This window comes from Pavona decussata, unplaced genomic scaffold (genome assembly GCF_977016875.1).
Source record: "Pavona decussata unplaced genomic scaffold, jaPavDecu1.1 SCAFFOLD_11, whole genome shotgun sequence".
In the NCBI taxonomy this organism is placed as follows: Eukaryota; Metazoa; Cnidaria; class Anthozoa; order Scleractinia; family Agariciidae; genus Pavona; species Pavona decussata.
In genome coordinates, this window is record NW_028145434.1 from 168296 (window position 1) to 194337 (window position 26042).

The following is a 26042-nucleotide window of genomic DNA, read 5'->3' on the forward strand; positions in this document are numbered from 1 at the left end:
CATTCCATCCTTACCATACCTGCTAATGGTTACATTAACTATTCATACCTCATTTCCCAATGCCTTCTCAGACATAACTGCGCAACTTCAACTGCTGCATTCATTTCATCATCACTGCCATCATTATCACCATCATCTATGACATGATTGCCGATGGTTTCGTCGACAGAATCCAGAGATGGTGTGGCAAAGTCCTGGAAAAGTAACACCAGAGATCTATTAACGGGGTTTTCTCTTTTACAAAGTGTCCTTTAACCGCTATACAGTAAATCAGCGAGAAAAACTATGAAAGAGGCCGTGATAGTATCAATAACAAGCTAGACATAAACCATCGCAAAAATAGACTCTCATGGTAGGGTCTATGCCTCCACTATCCACTTAAAGGAAAACACTTTGATGTAATTGAAATTATACTTTCTGACAGACACGAGGCTTCATTTTCGCCAGGCTCTTACCTTTTATACTGCTTAGTGTACAGATTCACCTCGAAAAAAAACTTTGGACTGTCGCATCAATCAAGGAAAACAACTGACAAACAAACATGCGTGAAATGTAACCTCTTGAAAATGTTTAGTAGAAGCAATTCAAGATGATATTTTGTTAGTTTTTCAAACTGGAAAAGTCAACATTGTTTTTCCATTGAACGAGGTCTACATTTGCATAACACACCTAAAGATGTGCAACGAAGGAGGCGTCTTTCCTCTATCAGCACAACCCCTGTTTAAAAGACCCTTACCCGTGACATGAGGATCATGAAGTGTACCACAAAGCTTCTGAAACCCTCCAAAGTATCTCCAACATGTTCCATGTTACAGAACGTGCTTTCCTCACAAGATTGGAGCTGTGAGTTGAGGAAGTTAACAAAGTGACGCAACTCGGCCCAAGACGGATCCTCAATACCACAATTTCTGAAGAAAGAGAAGCATCTCAGTCAGTTGCTAAAGTCTAGTTTTACATGAGTCCAACCCATTCACAACCTAGGATCCCCAAGTTGAATTTGAAGTTGGGCGACATAAATGCAATTAACGTTGTGAACGTTTTGTTACTTTCACAAAGGCTATTTAAAGACATGGCTTTTTGTAAATATTTCTAAACCAGATTTTAATCTCAAAAACACCTCAATTTGCCAATTCATAAATTAAAACAAACAAAAAAAAATTATCCCAAAGGGTAGTAGGTTGTGAACCCTCTGCATTCAAGGCAACCATATATTTACTCGTTTTCAAGGTCTTCAAACGTATACACGTCTTTATCATGCACTGGTTTATTTTGAAGAAATTGCGATGAAGAAAACCTTTTAGCTTTCCTCAATTTTCCCACTTACGATCACATGACTGTTCTTCAAAAGCTTGTAGTTGCAAACAAAGAGTTCCCAAATGATTAGGGCAAGGTACGAAAGAAATATTTGTGTTCATAATTCTACAGCTCTTCAAGTAAGCCTCACATACAATTGTACCTGATGAGTGTCTCTATACACTCCGCATGGTCAGCCATCACATGACCTGGTACGAACCAAAAGTGATCCAGATTCTCTCGCGCAGACTGCCACAGCTTCAGGTGCTGGAATACACGTTGAACATACGGACTTCGAAATTCACCATCGTCAAAGAGAGGATTGAGGCTTCCTCCGCCTGCATAAAAATATTATTACATGACGCGTTGCATAACAAATCACTATTTCCTTTGAAACCTTCTGCAGTCATTTACTAATGGCTAACCTTGAACGCTTTCATCCTCAACCTATGGTTTGTTTTCCTTCAAGACTTGTGAGTTTGTTGTCACCTCATCGATCAGAAACAGAAGTAAACCCCTGCTTAAACTTGTAGGTAACCACACAGAAACTTCAATGGTAACTGAACAAAGACCTGGGCTCAAAACCAAATTAACGCCTCGCCGAGGTTTTCATCTCATTCGTTAAAAATTGTTTTCAAAGCTTATTTAAAACTTATGGTAAAGAAAAGTCCATGTCAAAACGGAGAAACAAAAATAGTTTTGAAAAAATCTTCATTGATCATTAGTAATTAAACTCGAATTAAAGTTTACACTAACCCAGGATTACATCGATCAGAAACAGAAGTAAACCCCTGCTTAAACTTGTAGGTAACCACACTGAAACTTCAATGGTAACTGAACAAAGACCTGGGCTCAAAACCAAATTAACGCCTCGCCGAGGTTTTCATCTCATTCGTTAAAAATTGTTTTCAAAGCTTATTTAAAACTTATGGTAAAGAAAAGTCCATGTCAAAACGGAGAAACAAAAATAGTTTTGAAAAAATCTTCATTGATCATTAGTAATTAAACTCGAATTAAAGTTTACACTAACCCAGGATTACCTTAATCTGGCTTTGAACAACTCGACCCAGCTTAGGGCCAGGGTAATGAAGATGTACATGGAGATATCTTGCTCCGTGTTGTACACTACACTTTGTCAGGTCAGAGGAACAAAATTCAAGCAACCGTGCGCATGATAAATGATAAATGGCGTAGCCTCTGGAAATAACTTTTCCAGGGATGTTTCCCCGATATCACCTGCCAAACGTACTTGCTATACAGTATTCAGGAAATTTTGGAGGTTCCCATAAACCCTATACAGAAGATTTGCAGTGACAGCTTTGTTCATCTGCGATCAATAAAACCTCGTACAATTAACTTATCAGCACAAAATAAATGCCTTCTTTATCTCACCTGTTTGATTGGTCCTTAGCTGAGCTAAAGCTTGTGTCGGTGTTCCACAATAAATCGTTGGGAGAAGCTTGTGAAAAGGCTCTGTTATCCCTTTCCTGGCACTAGCACGCTACCAAGTAACATAAAGACCAAATTCAAGTATCTCTTTGGCATGGAACCTTACAAAAATATCTTCCACTGGTTCTAAAATCTTCTGAACGCTGTTCAAGTGAATACATACGCCTTTCCATGCCATCCATGCAGTTCTAATTTTTGAGTTTAAGGGTCAAACGTATCATAGCGTTGCTTCTTTAATGAAAGTTCTTGTGGTGAAATTCGATTTTTAATTCTTCCTGAGAAGAACTTTTACAAACTTCCCCCTTAGCATTACGATGACAAACATCAGTTGAACAAATAAAAAAAAGGCGAGGAAAGGGAAAGAACTGATAGGATTTGTTGTTGAGGCAGTGAACTTTGTGTATAAGTGAGTAGCAGATGACAATCCCTCTCATGAGTGTTACGACTGTATCCACTAACTATTCATCTCAGGTTCTATTTTCTGAGTTGAATTAACTTAGCCATATATAGGGACTCGCCTGACGGGTCTCCAGTCTCCTTGGAACCGTTTCGTTTGCAGCCTGTGCTGGTCCTGTAGTTAGTTCAACTACGTACAGATCAGACGTCCTCCGCCTCCAGACCTGACCATTACTGCTCTTTAAAACGCCAAGAACCAGGAGGTTGAACAGAAGTGTGTCAAGACCACTTCTTACCTGTAAAAACGCAACAAAATAACTTTATAACAAGAACATTGGTAGCCTAGAATAGACACATTTTGTGTCATTAGTGGTTGTGGAACAACATTCATTGTACACTTATTCTATCGACACTTATTCTATGGACAAGACTGATTAGGTTACTAAAATCACTTTAACGCTACTTTGCCAAGCCAAGTTTTTTTTGTTGACGATTGTGCATCGTCGTTAACGAAACGTATTTGTGCAACATTTGTCTTGGCTCAAAGCACCCTTTTCTTCGTCACGAAGGAAAAACCACGCAATTCACTAGTTCAAGGAAAGAAACAAAATGTAGTGCTCACTGAAAAACAACTTCCTACCGATGGGTGCACATCAAGATGGAGTATTCGAGAAAGTGGCAAGTCAGGAACAATCATGTGCGGTAGCAAGGACTCCACAACCCTGCACTGATTGACAGCAGGTCCGTAAATTGGTACAGTGATACAAAGGGGGACATCTGCATCCATATCCTTCAGGAAACACATTACTACGTCATTGTTCGGAAGTTCAAGTAAGTTTTCACTTAGTCGACGAACCACCAAGCTCTTTCCAGATCCTGCTTTTTCAGAAGACAACAATCTTACTGACAATCTGTGCAAAGAAAATGTGATTGGTTAGAAATCTTTCAAAAGGCAGCTGAAGAATAATCGATACTCGTGCGGATCCAATGGCAACACGCTATCTTCCTCGGAGTGGCTTATTCTGATTCATCTCGCCTAGTTCAAAAGCACACAATGCACTAAGCGTAGGAACACAAGTGGCCAAGGCAATAAATCTACAATATTGATGAATGGCTTCTCACACCCAAGCAAAGGTAAACGAATTGTAAACAAGCACTCAAAACATATGAATATGCTTTTTGAATGTAGTTATCAGTTACATTTATTACAACATTTTCTGAAAGCATACATCCCAAGGATCACAGACCTATGCAAAAATGGCTGACATTTTAATATTCTTTAGTCTACATTCAAATTAGCCTCACCAGCCTCGTTCAAGGTAAAATATTCTTTTGATTTTTTTTAATTCAAGAACGAGGTTAGTAGCGCTAATTTGAATGCAAACAAAAGAATATTCAGATGTCAGCCATTTTTGCATAGGGTTTATTCATCATCTATTTGATGATTCGATACAAAATTATGAGAAACTGAAACGGATGGTTAGTTCGGTATGAACTTAAAGGACCAACAAGCTTCACTTTGTCGCTTCTTACTTCTCTTTGTCCAGCACGGCAGCAGGCGTCCAAGACAGGATTCTATCTCTAAACTTTCTTTGCTGTTGAGAGCATGCGTTAAATTGCTTTTTTAGGTATTCCCTGATTTCCCTTGGGGATGCACAATGTGGAACAATTCCAAGCCTGTATTGATCCAGAGCTGCAGCCATGTGAGCTCTGTCCTCATTTTCAGAGCTACAGATAACCACGAGAGATAGCTCTAACAAGAAAGAAACAACCACCATATAGTGAAAGAAATAACAAGCAGCAGTACTGTGAAAACAAACACTTTGGTTCAAGGATATGAAAATGAAATTACGCGAAATGTCCATGACTTGTAATAATGCCGGTGTTTGTAAATATCTGATCTTTTTGTGGTGAAAGATGCAGAGGATGTAAAGCCCCCAAAACTTATGAAATTTGGACAAAGTAAGATGATTAGCTCGCATACATTTTTCACCTTTTTTACGCAAAAACATAGGGACAGAAATTATAAATTACACGGCTGTTAATCACGTAACTTAATTTTTGCTGCGTCGCATCACTTTTCTAGATGTAGAGAGCATTTTTTTTAATTTGTCTTTCTGAAACTCATTAATAATTCATCACGAGAAAACAAAGAAAATCACTACTGTGACCGTGGTTTGGATATGTGTTCCAAATTCCCATAAAATTTCGCCGACTTTAGCCTTGAATTTCTCCAAGAATTATTTGTCATTTGAGAGGCCACATCAAACACGCGAAAAAGTGTTTCATCAGATATGCAAACACCTTTGAGTCGTTTAAAGAAACCTCGGCTGCACCTTTTTTTTTTATTTCGAAAAACACAATACTTACAATACAATATTAACACCACTTACACTTACGGCTGCACCTTGTTTTTTCAGCCTACTTCTCAGTGTTTGGATATCTGGTTAAAATCACACCTTCTCTTGTTTGATATATTACTTCAATGACGGGTTGAGCCCCCTTGTCTCGATTCTGGGTATTTAGTAAATAAACCCCTTCAGGCGGCTGGTATGTCGGCTGATAATGTCCGCGGCTGAGAGATTGTCCGAAAAATGAATATTTGGCCAAGAAGCAAAGCTTCGAGGGCAAATGTGAAATTTTGAGGACAATCTCTCAGCCAAGGACATTATCAGCCGACATACCAGCAAGCCAAAATGGGGTTTATTTATTTTATAACCCTCCCATTAATTTTTATATCGCGCGAAAACCGCTCGTAAAAAAACCAGTGCTGATCTGATGGCGGATGCGCGCGATTGACATAAACAAGTACCTTTGATTGGTTTACAGGAACTTCGTTTTCACTATGATTGGACCAAAACTTGACAAACTGGCTCAGTTTGCGTAGGACTAAATCTGAAAGTCTACTCCTAACTTTCTACACCTTCAAAGACGTTGACAGCATGTTTTGTTGACATTTTTGTACTTTCCGGAACAGCATTTGCGACCAGCTTTTTGCTGTAAACATGACTGGACATCTACAAAACGAGTTTGTTTTTCGTCCATGTAAAATAACAAAGATGAAAAGGTGAAACTCTTGAGTTGGCTTTTTTTCTGCTGGCTTTGTTTCTTTTCAATGGAAATAATAGGAGGGCAAATATCGACGCAGGCAGGGGTTATTGCGTGATAACCGTCCTGTGAAATTGCACCGCGTGACGTAAAGTAGCCAATAAAATTGCGCGAAAAAATTGCGAATTGATGGGTGGGTTATAAACGACAATAACTGTGAAGTAAGCACATTTTCAGATACACGTCCCGTTGCATCAACACCATTTTTTCAAGCGGACTCAGATATCAACTGCAATCGTGTTCCACTGACCTTTGTCTTCCAGAGGCCGTAAAAGAGCAATTACCAAACATATGTGAAGAGTATACAAGTGCAACTTATAAAGAAAATAAAATATGTTCACCTTTATTGCGATTGTATTGAGGCTCCTGTAGTAAGAAGGCTAGGATGTCCGTGGCCCTCTGGGAAACACTGTAGTCAAGCAGGTCAACATTCACCAAACAGAACAACCTCCCATCCTGGTCTCCAAGAGATCGTCGCCACAAGAGTTCAATCTATAAAAACAAAATAAATGCAAACTTTTAGGTACCTCAAATTCCGTCCGGTCTCGGCAACTCTAAGGTGTGTAGGTGAAGAGACAGGGGGACACATTCTTAGACATTAACTGCAATTGGGAAAATTGGCTTTTCTCTTCATGGGATACAAGGTTGTTCCACACAGTTTTCCAGTTCATAATTCACTGAGCGAAGGAAGACAATATGCATCAAAGTGTCTTCCCTAACGAGGAATTAATTTGTAATTAATTAGTACCTTGCTTATATGTAAATTGCTTCGAGATCGCTTATAATGTGCTATCAGGTAAATGTTCAAAGAAGGTATGAACCACAATCAGTTTTTAACCAATTCTATCTACGGTACAAGGGAAGAACTTAAAAAGTACACACTTAAGAAGGAAGGGAACGTGCTTTAATTTAGAACAGTGCACTCCATTCATAATTTTTTATGATTATTCCGGAGTTGAGATAAATTGAGATTGGATAAAAATTTGAAAGAAGGCAAAGTTTTTTTCACAACTTCAAAAATGCTTGATCCAATTGCGTCAAAATTCCCATATCTGGTTTATAAACAAATATTTTCATGAACAAGACGATGGCGCACAAAATTGACGCCATAAACATAGGAATTTTTCAATACCCACCTCTTCTGCGGTCGTATCGGAAGTACAAATCAAGACTTCTCCTGAAGTGGGCAGAGATTGTGAGGTGTCATGCATGTACAGGGACAGCACTGTTCCAAAAATGTCATCTGTAACAAAGATGTTTACATACATATATTTAAAATAATATAGCAAATTGCAAGTTTACGAACTATTAACCCAATACAAGGAAAGCAGTTAGCACAAAATTAATCCGTTATAATGTTCTTAACATCGTCAAAAATTAAATTGAGCCGAATGCAAGATAATTGTGAGTCTCTTGATAATCAGAAATAGAAAAAAGGAGAGAATAGTCTCACCAAAAAGGGAGTGTATAACGTAACGAACAAGGAGGCAATGAATAAAGACAACGAATATAGATGCACGGCAAGAAGATGTGGTACCTTTTGGAACAACAACAAAATTTGGCTTTCCATGTTTCAGGTATTTTGGATGGCGTCTTTTTCCCTTTTTGGACGCTGCAAAACAAAAGAAAATTTATATGTACATTTGTTAAATGAACAGCGAGCTGTTTGCTAAAACCAAGCGCACCTTTTAAACGTACAAAAAAAAAAGAATGAAGATTGAGAATTGCCTCTAAAACAAGTGAGTCGAGAAGGGTGCAGTTGATTTAGTTTCAATCTCTTTTGCACTTCTAATTCAGCACTTAATTTTCATCCATCTCCACCTAAGACCTGTAGACAAACCTTCGCTTATAGGCATCACCTATCTCACTTGGCCCGAATTTGGCCGATTCGTAAACAATCAGAAGAACGCTACAGCCTCTGCACTGAAGAGGATACGATCATTTGACTTTTTCTGTCAATTAGTCCCATATAACTGTTGGCACTCCACTATTAAACAATGAAAAATGATACTAACGGTTCTGTAAGTATCAAAACTATACAATCACTTGAGGCACTTTTGTATTACTCATTCTACATATAAAACACTAATGCAGCATTTCGGGCTAAAAATTACAGCCTTTTGTATCTTTTGTATCTTTCTCTCTCGCACACTGTAGCATTTTGTTATTTCTCTACTAAGTTGGGGCCGTCCAAAACTGATCTCCTGCTATTTACCCTTAACAACTGACAAGAAGTCTCTTTAAATGTTAAAATGCTGGTAAAGTTACGACAAACTTTATATGACAATATTTCACCAGCTTCTCTCTTCTTCTCAGGTTGAACACTTGCGATTAATTTTCATAATTTCCTGTAAAAGATCTCTTTCTTAAGTCTGCATTAGCCATGAATGCTAGATTCAAACCTTGTGAAGCAAGATGACTCAAAAGTTTTGCTAAAACATCTAGGCTCAGGAATTCCCCGCCTGCCGTCTGGTCAAGAGTGAACGCCGTTTCCATGGGCTCTGGTAAATCAACTGTTTCACTCTTAACCTCCTCTGAAAAACGACTTAACAGATAATTAACGTTAGCATTTTTAGGCGAGGTATGTCCAGCAATACATGCTAATGAGATGCATGAACTGTATGATAGACATCACAAGGTATCCTCTAACCTTAAGTCTTACTGAAACTCAAATAGCAGTCAGACATGAAGTAGTTGAAAATGACAGAAAGGTCTGTTTTGTATAAAGTACCCAAACTCAGCTTTAGGTGCATTTCTGGGCATAACTGACTATTTAAGTTTTTAATCATAAAGGTTGCATCATAATTGTTATGTTTCGTAAATAAGACAACCGAAGAAGCAAACCCTCCGCATACTCGGCTATTTTAAACTTTCTTTCTCAAATAAAAGGGCCTTTAAAGCTTGATAATGTTAAACCCAAATTACCGTTGCTAAGTATCTCACCTTTCCTCTTTCATTATTGTGCGGATATCCTTCTCGACCAGTGCCGAATATCTGGGGTCATCAACTGCTTCTGAGTACTTGGCACTTATTAGATCTTTGTTGTTGGCATTCTTCACACACCATACGATCAGATCAGCTTCACTGGCATCTCTACATGAAATCATTGCTGCAATAGCAATCTCCTCGGGATCAGAGTTAGTTCCGATCGATTCCAAATTTGCTACAAGCGACTGGAACATCTCCACCGTTGACAACTGCACACCCTTTAGTGGTGTAGGTTGTTCCAAAGCAACGCGGCTCTGAAAAGTGCTGCCCCAACCATAAGACCTCACGATGTTTTCGCCAGTTTCCTGACTACAAATGCCACAAGACAAAAGCACAGACTTAAGAATGCCTGGCTCAACACCCGGTAGCACACTCTCCAACAGGTTATAAACCTCAAGGGGGATGCCATCCACTGCTCTGGGGCCCCTTCCTTGAACAACTGCCAGTTTGTTTCGAAGGAACAGCAACTGCCTCGCGGTGAAATGGTTCAACTCACTGTATTCTAACCGCTTTGATTGTAGCTCGTCTCTCCACTGTTTAAAACACTGCTCCATTTGGTCGCTTTGCCTTGTCAGATCTTTCGTTAGAGAGTTGTTGCCAGCAAGCTGGGGTGTACACTGGAATTCGTGTTTCCATTTGAGATGACTTACTTCCCCAGCTTCGCAAAGAGAGATGTATACTTCAGCAAGTCGCAGCACACATTGCAAGATCTATTAATTTTCAAAAGGAAATTAAGTAAGTCACCAACGAGAAAAACCAAAATATGCAAGACCACCAACCAAAATCGCAAATGCTACCTACCACTATATTTTGACAAGAATGAGCCCTTAATGCAGTCTTACAGTGGGTAGCAACGGTCACAAGATGAATGATGATTGCCTAAGCTTTCATTTCCTCTGTATTACATACGTACCCCAAACGAATTTTCAGTTAAACATTTGTCTAGAGGTTGTTTCACTAACGTACAACAAATATTTTTTTAGTCAACTACGATTAAGGATTACCCACAGTTTTTAACAATTGAAGAACAAGTGTACACCTCTTATGGACACACTTTTTGACTGCCTTACATGAAAATGGGAACAAATGAGGATCACTTGGTAAATGCTTTGCCAGTAGGGGTATCAAGCAATTTATCTAGAATAAAAACCTCAAAAGGATTCTGACAAAAACCTCCATTTCAGAAGTACTAATTAATGACTGTGATCCTAGAAGTTGTGATACAATAACTGCAGCTACACTGACAATTGTGAAAAGTCAGTAAGACGTTGAAAATGGTACAAGAAAAATTTAATATGTAAGAAATCTTCGTGAAGGGAAAAGTGATACCATTAGATGACAACACCAAACTTACATCAACAAATCGGTCCACTTTTTCTTTCCCTTGTGATGCTTTAGCAGCAATAAGCATCAGCTTACTTTGCAGATCCTTCAAGTCATCAAGGGTGTAAACTTTGAGTTCCCCCTTTTCACCCTGAGGTACACTGAGTTCAACGACAGTATCAAGGCTTAGCATTTCCATAGCAGCACTTGCACTTTCACTGAGGCACCCAACATGGTACACACCCTTTTCATTGATGACCTGAGCTTCAAAAAGGGAGGACTTGGCCACCGAACCATGTGACGTTTCAACCCTCTTTAGCCACTCCAACTGACGGCTGGTGACAATCTACACAATGCATTACAAAACATTCACTCAAAACATAGCATAAATCTCACAAAAATATCTGGAAATGGTAAAAGTCATGATAAATGAATATGTTAAAGTGCTTCATTCTTCATTTCCACTATTATTCTTGGTAAGAACTAGCGAGAACACAAACCAAGGAAAAAGCCAGAAACAAAGTTTGAAATACGGTGGTATTTGAACCAATAATTACCAGAAAAGATTACCCCATTTCTCTATGGACTAAGAAAAAAGACCAGATATTATACTTTTTAATGTAGGGATCGATTTGATGTCATCCAGTCTTCAACTAAGCGTCATACCCTTGAAAAGCCACAGGTGATAGTGGAGGAATCTACAACATAACATACCAAAAAAAAAAACCGTGCGGATTTCCCATGACAATTTGTTCCACTAATACATAACCAACATCACCCGTAAAAACGTCGGTTGCCAATTCGACAATGATCTGGATGATAGGGAGTGGATGTGTTGAATTACTAGCCTTATTAAGGAACGATTTATTATTTTATAGTTTAATGAAATTCAGGATGCTATTTGACTTGTTGTTTTCCATGATGTTACTTTATCGGTACACGGTATCACTAATGGTAATTGTAAAATACTTAACTCTCACAGAACATATACAGCGGAAATCCGTCTACATGAGAACCAACACTTTAGAACAATTCAATCACCTTAAAAGTGTGGTCGGCCTGACAACGCTTTTTTCAGATAAAATTACAACTGCATAAGATTGTGTTTCGACCAAACACCTGGCCATTAAAACGACATAATGGTATTGACAGGGTGGACAGATATTGGCGCTCTTATGTAGGAAAAGTAGAAACCCTTATTTATACGGCAGAGCCCAAACATTAACAAAGGCTACATCTCTTAATAGAACGTCCATCACAAAAATTACATTTCGCAAGATCCCAAAACGCAACTAACAAACAAAAAAGCGTTCAGAAAAAATAGGTGTCACAAGGTAAGCTGGCCTACCAATTTATCGGGAAGAGTGGGGTCTCTGTCCACTGCACTCCACACAGGCTTACAAGTCTTCATCAATTCACCAAAACCAAAGGAGGCTTTCAGGTCGAAGATTAGAGGAGCAAATGCTAGACCACTTGTGTGTAAGAATTTGATCCTTTCTATGTTTTCATCTCCAGCTGAGATCATGGTTAAATCCACAAACACTTTGAGTTCTTGACGACCTAACAAACGAAATCTATGTTTATCAATAAAAGATGCCTGCTATCATGTTAATGACTATAAAAAGTAACGAGTGAAAAAGAACTTGGAAAAACTTCAGTGGTGTAGCTAAAACCCACTCCGATGATCATATTTTGCAAGTGTATCACCTGAAATAGTTTTCCTCAACCAGGTAATGAAAGTTTGGCATCTGGTAACAGCATCAAGGCACTCTATATGCTTGGTGGTTATTCTGGACAACGATCGACCAGCTTTCTGCAGCTCCGCATTCATAGTTTTAAGCGGTCGCTGTTTGAATTCTCTGTTCATCTATATTGACAAAGAAAAAAAACAGGATGAAATAAAAAAAAAATAAATATCAATATTTTCTTTTTTCCCATAATAAGAGGGCCATTTGAGCATTCCTCTACCAGAAAGTTACAACAACTTTTTTTAAAAAACGTATACTTACAAACGTAATGAAGAAGATCACAGGAACTGGTAAAAGTTACTCAGAATAACGTTACAGCTAATCTAGCTGAGAAACAAACTTAACAAAATTATCCACTATTCTCATTTTTTTTTCTAGGATTGAAAAAAAATAAGCTAAAGAGATCCAAACTTGTAGCCATTACAGAAAATAAACCTTTCATCAGATTAATCAGCCACATTCGAAGCTTGCTCCAACTCCGAAAGAACAAGTTTTAAGGGTCAATAACCAATGTTGGGCACAGAACTGATGGAGGCCTACTAAGGCCCCGTTTATATGGAGAAAGGTTGTCCTGGGAAAGAGGGTCACCCTCCCCGCTAAGTCAACTTCGGCGAGCGTTTATATGAGAAAAAAGTTGATCCCTTTGCCTGAGCCAACAGCACTCGGGCATGCTCTGATTGTCCCGCCTTGACGAAGTTGACCCGGCTAGGCGAGCCAAAGTGTTTATATGGAGAAAAAGTTGGCCTGGCTAAAAGGGTGACCCTACTATCGAAAATGGGTGACCAGACCAGGCGGGTCACCCTCCCAGCTGGGCCAACTTTTTTGTTTCTCATGTGAACGGTTCGCCAAGTTTTGTAGGGAAATGTTGGAAAAGTTGGCTCGCCCAGGGTAGCTCGGGTAAGGGAGTGACCCTTTTACCCTGAACAACTTTTCTCCATATAAACAGGGCCTAAGACGGTGAGAACTATTGTCTAGTCTGAAATAGGAAAAATTATTTGCAACCGTCGGTTATTTTGGTTTCAAAAAGTTCAAAAGGGAATGAGAACAGACCAGGAACTGTAAATATTCAACAGATTAACAAACCTGGTTGTGCAGATCCTCTACCAATTGGAAATTTCCTTGGAGACGAAAAGTCGTTTTAAATTTCAGGATGCTCTTAGCAGCATCAATACAGTTGTGTAACCTGTAGTATTGATCTATCTGTTCGATGCGCTGGTCGATGGTTGATTCAGTACGTTGAGTTTTACTGCCATTTTTAGAAATGATAAGCTTCATTTCTCTGGCAATTTGTTCGTTTTCTTTGAACACTTTGAAGAACCTGTCAATCTCTTCAAACGAAATGGCACCAGTTAAGAAACGCCGTTGCAGAGATTGCAGCTGATCAATTGAAGGAGACCAGACCAACTCTTCAACATCATCAACATTCAGAGACACCCTGCGTCCTTCTTTTTCTGCCTTCAACTTCAATGCGTTATCGCCATTTTCTTTCCAAAATCGTCGCAGCAGGACACTGTCGCCTAGCTTGGTGAGAGATGAAATCATTACCTTGGCCTTAGGTGAAAGCCCAAAAAATGTCACGACTGGATGTACTCTTCCTCCAACAATTGTTGACTGAACAAGATCTCTAATCGACCAATGTGAAACATCCAACCCTGACTGCCTTGACAATTTATCCAGATCCACTAAAAGAAAGGTCATGGACAACAAATTGTGGTATGTTTGAATATCAGATAATGGTTGGAAAATACCTAACCAAACATATACCTCTCATATCCCACTTTTCACAATTGTATACACTACATTATTTGGCACTTTGATTTTCACCTAGAGATACTTCTTTCATAAGTACGTAAATACTTCTTTGTTTGTACAAGTGCCACGCAGCACATGGCCTTTCGGTTCACACTTCTAAAAGGATATATACGTTTCGGTACTTCCCTCTAAAACTGAGTACTAACAGGTATTTAAGCCCAACGCGGTCACAGAGGTTTAGTATAACCTTGGCCTTAAACTAGCATTTGGCCTACTGAAATGAAACAGTTCAACAACAAGGATATCGTAATCGGCAGTAAACCCTTTTTCATTAAAGAATGGTTCTCAGAAGGAGTACTAGAGACAAGAGACCTGCTGAAAAGCGATGATAGTTTCTTATCGTTCAATGGCTTTTGAACAAAATATGGCTTTACCAAGACTAACTTCCTTCAATTTTATCAAGTCGTAAAGGCTATACCCAAATGCCTGATCTTAAAATTAATATCAATGCAATCTTCAGCCTTGGCTCATAATATACATTTAGCCAAGCCTAAAAGCGGAGCTCCACAATTCCTATTTTTAATAAACGTTTGCTTATTGTATGAACGTAATAACCTTATGAGTTGCTCATCAATTCTGCAGTTATATACATTTTCAATACATATGCAGCTAACTGGTCATCAACAATAACAACGTAATACACAGGGAAAAATTACTGAATGCTGATTTGTTGTAACAGAGGGCAGTTTTTTCGTAATTTTCCTTTCACCGAGGGCAAAATTACTTACTCCTGATTGGTCGAGCGGCGAAAATACTCGCTCCTGATTGGCTGAGCATGACAGTTTTACATTTTGTTGGTTTCTGCATTTTGTGTCCAAAAAAACAAGTTCTTTGAGGTTCTTTGGAAGTTCGACTCTTGAAGCCGGGTTGTTTGTACTACAAATACATGGAAATCAAGTGCTGCAGCTAGGAAGGAAATTCCTAAAGGTAAATTTTCGTGTCTCTTACAAGAAACAGAAAAAGATTATTTGTGTCAAAAGCTAAAAAAATTGGATTGGATTGATGTTATTTTGTTTAATTGAGAAACTGAAATCGGTCATTGCGTCCAAGTGCTTTCAACGAACGATAACCAAGCATGAAAGTATCCTTTTGAAGAGAGGAAGGAGCAGGAAGAAATTACTCTGCAAGTTCCTTCTTTGGATCCACCGTTTGCTATTTTTATCGATCTATGTTCGTGTGATTTCCAAGCGGTAGGAAGCTTCACAGAGCAGGTGAATAATTGATTGATGCCTAACATTTGGTTTTATCGTTGTTAGTTTGCTTCTGAATTAAACTTGTATTCTCTCTTAATTACATGTGTATAATGGGAACTGTTCTTATCGGTTTTGTTTGTTTTGTACGCTACGAAAAAATTAAATAATTTGCTGGTTTGCTTGCACCTTCGGTGAGTGTTTTAATGACTGTTTTAGGAAGTTCCTTGATAGTTTTAAGAACATTTCGCCTTCTCTCTTATAAAAGCGGAATTTAAATGGACTCCAAATGATATTTTCTGTTTTTATTATTCTTTTTGGTTTTTAAGATGATCGAGGCGAACCGGTTTGTGAACAGTCAACGCATGCTACCGGCACTGTCACTGTCTAGTAAATTTTGCTTATCAAGAAGGCTGTACGTTATAAACCTCAGAGAAAATGTATACACCAGCCAAAAAATATCCTTGACTGTGATAATTCATAGCAATCAGTACAGAAATAAACTAAACAACGATCTTTGAAAAATTCACAAAAACAAGCGAATGAATCTTTTGCGTAAGCTTTGTTTTTATGAAAATGAAATCACACTTTAAAGGGGAAGTATCATGGGGTTTTTGACCTCTTTTGTTAAAAAATGGTGAAATAAGACCTTCACTTTGCTACAAAATAATTCTAAAACAACGAGAGGAGAGAAATCAACTCAATTCTTGACAAGAACAACTCGTACTCTGTTCTAGCGTATTTTGGAAACATAATAAGAGAACTGCATGTCTCAATAGCAGAATACCAGAACTGAATAACAGAACTGCATGTCTGAATAACAAAATACCAGAACTGAATAACAGAACTGCATGTCTGAATAGCAAAATACCAAGTATTAATTTTGGCGGTAATCACACTTCATAAATACTTGATAAATGTGGATTACTTTCGCTATTTGGTGCTCGCTGGTGATTTCCTGATTCTCTGTCCGTGCGAAAATCAGCTCCGCGCGCAATGCCTATTCGGTAAACATGGGCCTTTAAGTATATACACAAATTTATCGTTACGAAGAAAGAACTCCACAGATTTGGAGTTAAAACAGATGATGGCTGTATTTATTGACGGGAAAAGGACTCTATTGATCATACTTTTCTTGAATCCCATTCCACTCAGCACTTCACAAAAATTTGACTGTCTTGGTTTAATGATAACAATAACGCAAACGTTACTCCAAACAAAGAAGAACTTTTATTTGGAATCTCGAATAACTCCATTCCATTATTGAATACTGAAATACAACTACACACTATTATTCATCAGGCGATATATATACACCTGGAAACTTAACGAAGAAGCGTTGTTTCTCTCCGAATTTATAACCCCCAAATGTAAAAGTATATTTAATGTATCAAGAAAAACAATATGCTCCTTCTTCCACTTACAGAAGCCTGAGTTAATTATTTTAAGTACCAACTGCCGCAATAATGCAACATTTTATGTAATTTTTTGTTATTTAATATACTTATAATAATAATAATAATAATAATAATAATAATAATAATCATCATCATAATCATAATCATAATCATAATCATAATCATAATCATAATCATAATAATAAAACTACTATATTGTAATAACATTGTAATAATTATAGTATTGTATGTCTGTTAAATTGCAATAAGACATTCATTTAAAACAATGAAACAGTTTCTTTCATTTTAGTTATCTGGTGTCTTAACAGGTTCATAAAAATGCTCACAGAACAACAAGGGGAAAAGAAGAAAACATTGTTGAGCTGACTTGAATACCAAAACACAACTGAACAAACAAAAACACAGGAATGACCTCTCATTCGGTATAAAACTACCAGCTTACCCTTTCGCATGAGATTTAGCCATTCCGAAGCACTATAGTGTAACTAGGAAAAACTGTTTCATAATGATATTGGAGTAGATATCTACTGGATCAAAAAAGGTTGATATTTCAAGCATAATGCACATGAAAGGTTTTATGCTTCAGTGCCTAGTCCTGTTTCTATTTGAATGTAGCAAGACAGGAAAAACATCCCAGGCAAAAGTGATTTCTTCTTACCTTGCTTGATGACAGAGCAAGTTCTGATGAAGGAACAAACTTTTCCGCGTTCCTCCTCGAATGCAGTTATCTCAGTACAGCGTTGATCTAACACTTGCTTGAAAGAGGTTTGCTCACTTCCTTTCTTGCTAATTTGTTCACAAAGCATCAGAAATCGTTCCGAATTGTCGTGGAGTAGAGTCAACATTTGAAATTCTATGGATCCATCTTTTAGAAATTCCATTGCAGCTTCCAGAGATGCAAGAACCAAAATCAAAAGCTCTTGTCCTTCTTTCTTCAGAAATCTGCTATAGTCTGACTCTCGCCCTGGAATTAACAGTGATAACAAAGTTATAACATAAATCTGGGAATGTAACTCGCAGCTTAAAATTGTCATGAATATATTTCTAATTTATATGTGAGTAAAAGAGTAAGATAAAATTGCAAAACGGGGGAATTGACTTAAGAAATCACAACATTTGTGTTCACAGTTAGCACTAATTTTACGCAAATACAAAGTTTATAAAAAGTTGTTCTTCCTAGTTCAGGTAGCCAAATAGGATCCAGACTATTGTTAATGTCGTTGAAAATCTGTACTCTGAAGTCAAATGCGAAGTTTACGTGAATATATGTAATGATCATACATGTGAAAAGTGGGTGAAAGATTGAGGTTGAAAGAGATAGAGATTTATTAAGTAATTTCAACTTAGATGAAAGCAGGTTATCAGACATGAACATCACTAGCACCCATGAACTTCAAATGTGGAGTAATAAAGCTACTAAATGGGCTGGAAGGGGTTATTTGTGATTTCAAACTATACGTTAGGGGAAGAAGAAATAAAAAAAAACATGTTTTTTCTGGCTTCCTCTGCCTAAGTTAATTTTGAATAAATCACTGCATATCTTAAATGGTCAAGACCTAAACAAGAGTCATGAAGAAGAACTTACTGGGCACTACAGGTGTTAAATCTTATTCTATGTGCACAAGACAACAGAAAAGTACTGCTTCTACATTTTTGTATTTCAGGAAAATATAACACTTTAAAGTAAGTTGACATTTCGCGTTTCGGTGATACTGGACTTACAACACACGCAAATTCATGGATAAAGAAGATTCAGTTATTATGTCACAAGTGGAAATGCTACTACCAGTAAATCGATCTTAAAGCTTGGTTTGTTGATGAATTTAAGAAAGAAAACAATTTTAAGTATGCACGAAAAAAAAAAGAGAGAGAGAACGCGAAAACACATCAAAGTGCATAACAGACTTGGTTACACAGTGGTAAAAAGGGAACCGACTAACAAACGTTAATATGGTCTTATGGTGTCACAAAAACAAAATCAATCAAATAGCAATACAAGCAGTTTAAAATTAGAATTTAGAGCGGTTTAAGTGCGACAATGAATGTCAACTAATTAAACAATGTCCGCACGGATAGAGTCCGCTTGCGTGTTTAAAGTTGGTCTCCTTTCCTTGATCAATTTCATGTAATGTTTAAAACACGAGCAGCAGTGTTTTATCGAGATTTAAAACCACGAGGCGCACACGTCTTTAAAGTTTTTTGAATGGCTTCAAAAACGTTCCTGGAAAAGCGTGTCAAGAGAAAAACATTAAACACCGCATACTAATAAGGAGGAGGTTTGGTCGGTTTCTTAAACCACTGCACGTGATTTTTTATCGACCATTTGATAGGTCAATGGGCTTATGAATTATTAATGAGTCTTTTAAAAATTCTTCATATTTGGTCGGTCAAGGTTGTGACTTTCTGGAAGATGGTTTCCAGTAGCTGAATATCTATGTTCATTAATGCATTGAAAGAGGTGTCAGAGCATGTATCCGACATACCTTGAATTACACAAGTTACATTTGAATTCGTAAACAACACATTGCTGATTCACTAGTTATGGATTGTTTTCTGTCACTCTTAGTCCCAGTAAAAATATTTTGTGATCACAACGTGATCACAAATCACGGGCGTGACACTCCTTTCACCGTGATCACGCCTTCAGCAATGCGTGATTGGAGTGATCACACCCGTGATCAGGGTGTGATCACTCCACTGACCGTGATTCTCTACAGTGATGGCGTGATCACGTTTGGGTAGGGTAAAATTGAAAATCAAAAACATTACCATCTCATTCAAATGGTCCAAAATATCTGTTAACAATAAATGGAGTAAAAAAAATCATACTCCAGTAATTTAACAGTCCAATGACTTACCGCACTAAACTCGGGACGTTAATTTGAATCTTTCTTTCACAGTGCGTGTCGTTCCGGTCTTTCGTTACATGTAACTCTCTGGTTTCGTGGTTTGGTTTTTTTTTTGTGCGTCAAAAGCTTACTCTTACATGTTTTTTTCTGCGTTCATCAGTCCGGTACAACATTTTTATAGCAGCTTATTAAACGACTAACAATGAATATTATTTGGACGATCAAATTCAATCTTGATATTACTGTTGTAGAATATGGTGCCTTCTAATTGCTCGATTCATTTCACTTACTCAATCCAAGGCGAAAAATCAAGGCTGCTTTTTTGTATGTTCGCGACAAAGCACTGATATACACTGAAAAATATTTTCAAGGTACGATTCTAACTTCAGTTTCGAGAAATATAGCGCCTTTTCTCTGAGTTCCGTGACACGTGCGTGTCGGAATTTTATCTAAAAGGTCTCTTGAGACATCTGCGGGTTTAATCTTATTGGCCAAACGTCATGAACCTGTTTCAAATTTAATACCACTACCTGATCGCGTTACAAAAATGGTCCTGAAAATAAACTCGACCGTTGGTAATTTGACTTAGAAGAGCGGGAACGTTTTCAATGCGAAGTATCTTCCCTTATCAGTCTGGGAAACAGTTTAATGTTTTGGGTTTCTGAAGCGAAGATCTGGACCCGGCCGTTTTGTAAACAACAGACTGTTCTGTCGGATTGTCTCCGACTGCGTAGCCACTTGGATGTTTGAAGTTCGCCGCGGGTGTTTGAAGTTTGAATGTTTGAAGTTCGTACTCTGATCGAGAACTCTCTGAGAGGACTTCTTTGGTCTGCTGAAAACGAAATGACTCTTGCGAGTTGTATTTTAGTCCACGTTTCCACAAGGGAAAGAATATTGAAGAACGTTCCAATTATTGAGGTGAGCAACATGACGATCGCATAATACAATAACAGCGAATTTTTAGGTCGAAAGTGATTCACGGTTAGCATCCTTCTGAACTGTAAGAAAATATTAGTTCACGGTTACCCTTGTGGTTCTCAACTTGTCAAACTGTATACTATTTTAGCTTATTCCACTGCACAACAGACTGCGCCGTTCTTTAATGGAAGTTCTGCCCCCGCCTCAAATAGCCACTGAAAGGCTATTACTTTGGGGCAGTATTTTATATACACATTTATGTAGCTCGTTTTTGACAGTTACTGTAACAAAATTTGTTGTTGTTATTACATTATTGTACAATTTGTTTAACTTCCTGTTTTTTGTGCTTTATGTTCTTATGTAGTTCACACAACGTTAATACTGTGATCATAAGGGTAACTGTGATCACAAGCATGATCACACTTGTTGTGATCACAGTGCTAACAATTATGTGTGATCAGAACCTGTGATCTAACCTAACATCACACCCATGATCACATCTCTGATCACATCACATCTGTGATCACATGTAAAAGTTTTTACGTGTGATCACTGTGTGATCACAGAGTGATCACATTATATTTTTACTGGGGAGGTCTTGGATGAGTTTCCTACTCGTGAAGATGGGTTGTAAATTGTTGAAGATTTTTTCTAATCTTCAAGGAAAGATCACGTCAATCTCTCCGTACAATTTCAGCTGAGATTTGGTCTTTAAAGGCAAAGTAATGCGAATCGGGTTGCACGGACAATTTAACATCCTAAAAAATGCAGAGGGAAGTTGCAATGTTTGATTTATTAAATGCTATTGATTAAGGAAAGAAGACCTACTTTAAACACGTAAGCGGACTCCATTCGTGCAAAACTGTTTACTTAGCTGATATTGTTTACTTAGTTGACATTACTCATTTTCACACTTAAACTGCCATAAATTCTAACCTACAGCCTTAATAATTTACATTTGATAATGGCAGAATGACGCCGAAACGTCACATTCTCTCGTTAATATTTCTTTTAAACAAAAAAGACAAATGTACGAGGAAAAAAGGATGACACGAACTGCCAGGCAGGAGGAAGGCGTGCTTTTAAGGTGCATAGGACATGAATGCTAAGACTTTGAAATGCTCTTGGTTCGTTACACATGCCAAAGGGAATTACCCACTTAGTGGTAAAACGGAAATAATTACCAAATCTCTGAAGAAAACAGGGCCATAGTTTCCATGTTAAAACGTGCTTGAGAATTGCTTTGCTTGGGTCTCCTGGTGACTGTGGCCAACATCTTGTTAGCATCAAAGTAAGCAGATCTCGACACTTCGAGGCTTGGGGAGACTCCAGTCCATGCTTCCACAGGTTGTTGACCACTTCCTCACCTTCACTTCCCCTCTAAAGTTAAGATACTTGGATGTGTTATTCTTTAACCTTTTTAGAGGAGATGGGCATTTGTCATGCAACAACATTGAGGTCAACACTGCCTAAACCGATTGTTCTTGGAGTTGAACTTTCAAAAAATATTTAAGTAAGCTGCTGTATGTCTGAAAGTTTCCTCTTTCTCTCGGATTGATGATTAATCTCTTTGATAGCGTCTTCGTTCTTAACCAAAAGGACACAGGACAAATGATAGTGCGTGACTTCTTGGACGAAACATTAAAACCAAATAATTAAGCAAAAGAGGCAGCTTTCTCCAATTTTTTTCCTTTCTGTTCATAGAAAATGAGCTTCAATCAGTGAGATAGACGCAATGTTAAGATGAACACTACTGTAGTGCTTACAGTTAAACCGAACCAAATTGCTTACTTAGGTGTAATTTACTGCTTCCAATTAACAAATCCGATTAACATTGTACAATACCTTTGGCTTTGTGGATGACACCAATAGGTTGTATTTAGTTGGGTAATATAAAATACATTCTATAAGCTTACTTCTTTACTGTATTATCTCACCTGAAGCATGCTTTCAACTTTTCTAAACGTTACTTCAGACACTAAGTCTTGAACGCAGTTCTGGTGAGTTGCCATATTGGCTTTGGTGAAGACTTCAACCAAATCATTGCAGTCACACTACACAGAAAAACCAAATCCATCACTTAGAGATGTGCACATTCACTTTCTGGGTTAAACCTGGCACAATAGGAAATGTAGAACAGTAACTAGTTGCCCTTTCATTCAATATTTCGCAACCTCGACTTGGATTCAGATGGCTCCCAGCCTTTTGACTTCGATGAATGGTCAGTTAATTGCAATAGGTCAAAGCCTTACCTCTGGGCATGAAGCCTTATTATTTTGTACAGATTGCTGTAAATTCGTCTTTTTCAAGTACCCCGAAAAAGATATTTAGCCATGCAGCCTGCCTTTTCACCTGGTATCCTTATTTTACTCTCGTATGCCTTGAATTACCATATTGAACACACAGAAACCCACCACTTACTCATTGGACCACGATAATATATTCTTTTTAAAATATCGTGTCTTACCTCTTCCAAACGCATTTTCAACAACTCTGACAAATTGCGTCTCCAACGTTCTTGACATCCCTCACTTTTCCATTCAATAGACAGTAAATTTGTCCAAACCTACAAATCCATCAAAGTTCATGAAAACTTGCTACAAAAAGTAACCAAAATAGCTCACAGCGTGACTTATTTTTTTTCCAATAACCTGGAGCTTCTTCTTGCTTTTACCATCTAAAAGTTTTAAAAATGATAACGCAACACTGATGCAGAAAAATAATAAGCATTTCGGATTCGTGTTTGATTGCTTTTACTGCAAACGTTCCCGTACTGTTTCAGTGTTACTGGCTTTCCATCATCAATTTCACAAGCATTTCCGTTTTCAATTCATCATTGGTCACTCATGACACCCGGTGTTAAATTTACTCTTTAACCAGAGAGCTGAAAGAAACATTTTCTCAGGGGTCCATGACTGAAATGAGGACTCACAGTGCATAATGCACTCTAATCTAAGCAAGTACTGTGCAATTTAATAAACGCAGACTTAATAATCAGTATTACCGCTCGACAGAAACAGTAAACGATTAAGAGAGTACAATAATGAGACGAAAAAGTTATATCAACATTTAAAGCAATAATTCTAGGCGTAGTCAAGAGCTTTCACTCGATGAAACACTAATGCTGTTTTTCATTACCGTTTGAGCTTCAAAAATTGCTGCTAACATTATTTGGTTATCTGCCTTGATTAGCCTTTCCTACTCGAAGGTAGGCAATTACATGAACTTACCTGTGATACGAAATAAAGTGTGGCGAAATCGTTATTGAGATATTCCTCTAACACTTTGCACCAATTAATCAGAACTTTGTCTACTGGCCATGGCAAGATGATCACATGGCAAAAACAGAACTAAGTACCAAGTTCTTGTAAAATTAATAAGACAGAGAGTGAAGAGTTGGGAGAAAGTTCAATATCACAAGTGAACTTAGCTATGGAGAGATGAAAACTACCACGTACGGTCGAACACAACGATGCGTTGCAATTTTTCTTTTACCTTTCTCAAATGAAAATCCCCAATATATGAAACTTTTTTCTGTTAAAATTCGATTTCTTTTATACATGGTCATAAAAACATTGTCTTGATTTTTTGGGTAATTGCACACGGGCTAGATTTAACTGGGTTCCCAACAATCTCGTCCTCAGAACCCACATGTGCTAAGGTCAGCGGAGGCCAAACGTCTTGCTTCCTTGCTCTTGACCAAAAGGAACACAGTCTGAGAACGAGATTGGGTTCCCAAGGCAAACATAAAAAAATGCAATTAGTTTGGGTTATTCACTTCCTTGCGACCTGACTTTCTCTAAAATTTCGACCCTACATAAGCTTCCGCACATACACACTGGGTGATTTGAAGAAAATTAGCACTTTAAATTCCATAGCAAACGAAATTAAGAGACCACTTGCTCTGTCTGTCTCAGCTAATTTCAGCACGTGCTGACACACTCACAACCTTAAGAAGAAAGGTACCGGTATGCGCTAAGTGTAGTGTTAGTCTGTGGCTAGGACCACCAAAGAGTACCCATTTTAGTGAGGTGTTTGTCTGCAGGAGGTTCCAGTTAGCAGAGACTTGGTTGTAGTTAAAAAGTTAATATTGCACTTCTGCTGGTCAGCTGACTAGTACTGGGTCATGGATTTGACTCCCATTGAAAAACCAGACTCACTAACATGCCCTTTTCTCACAGGCTGATTAAGTTCATACGGTAAAGATCACTCCTTTGACTATTAGAAATTGTCAGAACATCATTTTCCGGGAGAAGTAAATCACGCTTAGCACTTACCTCATTAATAAATGCAGCGGTACAGAAAACTGGCTTTTGCACAGCCTTGAGGTATTTTGGTTTGGTCTAGTTTTCAGTGTGCATTGTAACAGGAACAACGTTTAAGACATATAAAGAGAAAACGCCTTGCTACTAATTCTAGCTGCCTTTCAATTTTTCCACGCACAATTAAAGAACTAAATTCAGGTAAACATGCGGTAAACATGCATGTACCTCAAGCTCTTTGTCTGTTTCACTTGTAAGATAACACGGAAGTTTGCTGAGTAACGTCTTCTTTAACCATTTCTTTACAACTTCAAAACTCTCCCCAACTATTTTGCTCGTTTGTTTTGAACAGTTTTTGTCTTCTTTCTCTAGCACACCTGTGTTGCCTTCCTCTGAGATGTATGTCCCAATACTACGTAAACAATCAAGCAACAGTTGTATTTCACAACGAGAGTTAACAAGAGCCTTTAGAATCTGCAAACAAGACTTGGCACAGAGAATGGCTTCTTGCTTCAAAATGACAAGATCATCAGCAGAGGGACATCTAAGAGGAAATGAAGTAAAAAAAAAACTTTCAGCAACAGGCGTATTAAAACCTATTGTAGTGTAAATCAAGCATTTTATAAATAATCTCAAATGCTTGCAATCTTTCCCCATGACGATGATTATATGTAATCAATACTAAACACTACTTTCAAAAAAAAACATCACAATCCTTACTTTTTGGTCCTGATTTCCATGGCTTTGTTGACAACTTCCTGTGTTAAATGCAAGCAGGTGGAAACAGCTTCCTCCTACATAAAGTAAAATAAACGAAGCAGAATGTTTGGCTCAGGCTTCATAAGCCCTAAACTAATACAACAATCCTCCTAATGAAAGAGTATTCAATTAACAATAATTCTACGAGGGTTCGCCGACATGGCTTATATTGCTAAAATGGATAAATCAGTTCATATAGAGCACGTTCGAATATGATTGTTTTACTAACATGACATGACATGACATGAAATGACAACATAACAAAGGCTCCAAAATATTTTGTTGCAGCTTGGGTGCAAAGAAACACAATTTTAGGACAAAAAAATTCCTAGCTCTGAACTACAGTTCACACTTGACGTTGTCCTTAAACATTGTTCCACTCATTGTCTAACGCGAAAGGTGAGTTCGATTGAACTGAATACAGAATTCATAATATTTTTATAATACCATCTAAATAAAAACCTCAAAAAACAAGTTCACTGAAGTGAGGAATGAAACAATAGGCATCTTATACTACACCAAGTTGTCA

General features: G+C 37.9%; 1 protein-coding gene across 1 annotated transcript in view; it reads right to left on the minus strand.

Moving 5' to 3' along the window:
- Nucleotides 1-26042, minus strand: part of LOC146488037 (E3 ubiquitin-protein ligase rnf213-alpha-like) — a 109360-nt gene that overhangs the window by 53868 nt on the left and 29450 nt on the right. The window contains exons 11-32 of the mRNA XM_085120883.1: nt 25475-25548; nt 24983-25298; nt 22960-23058; nt 22430-22546; nt 21677-21872; nt 17384-17689; nt 13389-13987; nt 12265-12424; nt 11906-12117; nt 10589-10903; nt 9190-9944; nt 8649-8791; nt 7784-7858; nt 7383-7489; nt 6588-6738; nt 4672-4891; nt 3779-4049; nt 3261-3434; nt 2686-2794; nt 1457-1631; nt 737-908; nt 49-194 (exon numbers count right to left, since the gene is read on the minus strand). Of these exons, the coding sequence (XP_084977009.1) occupies nt 49-194; nt 737-908; nt 1457-1631; nt 2686-2794; nt 3261-3434; nt 3779-4049; nt 4672-4891; nt 6588-6738; nt 7383-7489; nt 7784-7858; nt 8649-8791; nt 9190-9944; nt 10589-10903; nt 11906-12117; nt 12265-12424; nt 13389-13987; nt 17384-17689; nt 21677-21872; nt 22430-22546; nt 22960-23058; nt 24983-25298; nt 25475-25548 (4892 nt within the window). The remainder of the gene's footprint in view (nt 1-48; nt 195-736; nt 909-1456; nt 1632-2685; nt 2795-3260; nt 3435-3778; nt 4050-4671; nt 4892-6587; nt 6739-7382; nt 7490-7783; nt 7859-8648; nt 8792-9189; nt 9945-10588; nt 10904-11905; nt 12118-12264; nt 12425-13388; nt 13988-17383; nt 17690-21676; nt 21873-22429; nt 22547-22959; nt 23059-24982; nt 25299-25474; nt 25549-26042) is intronic.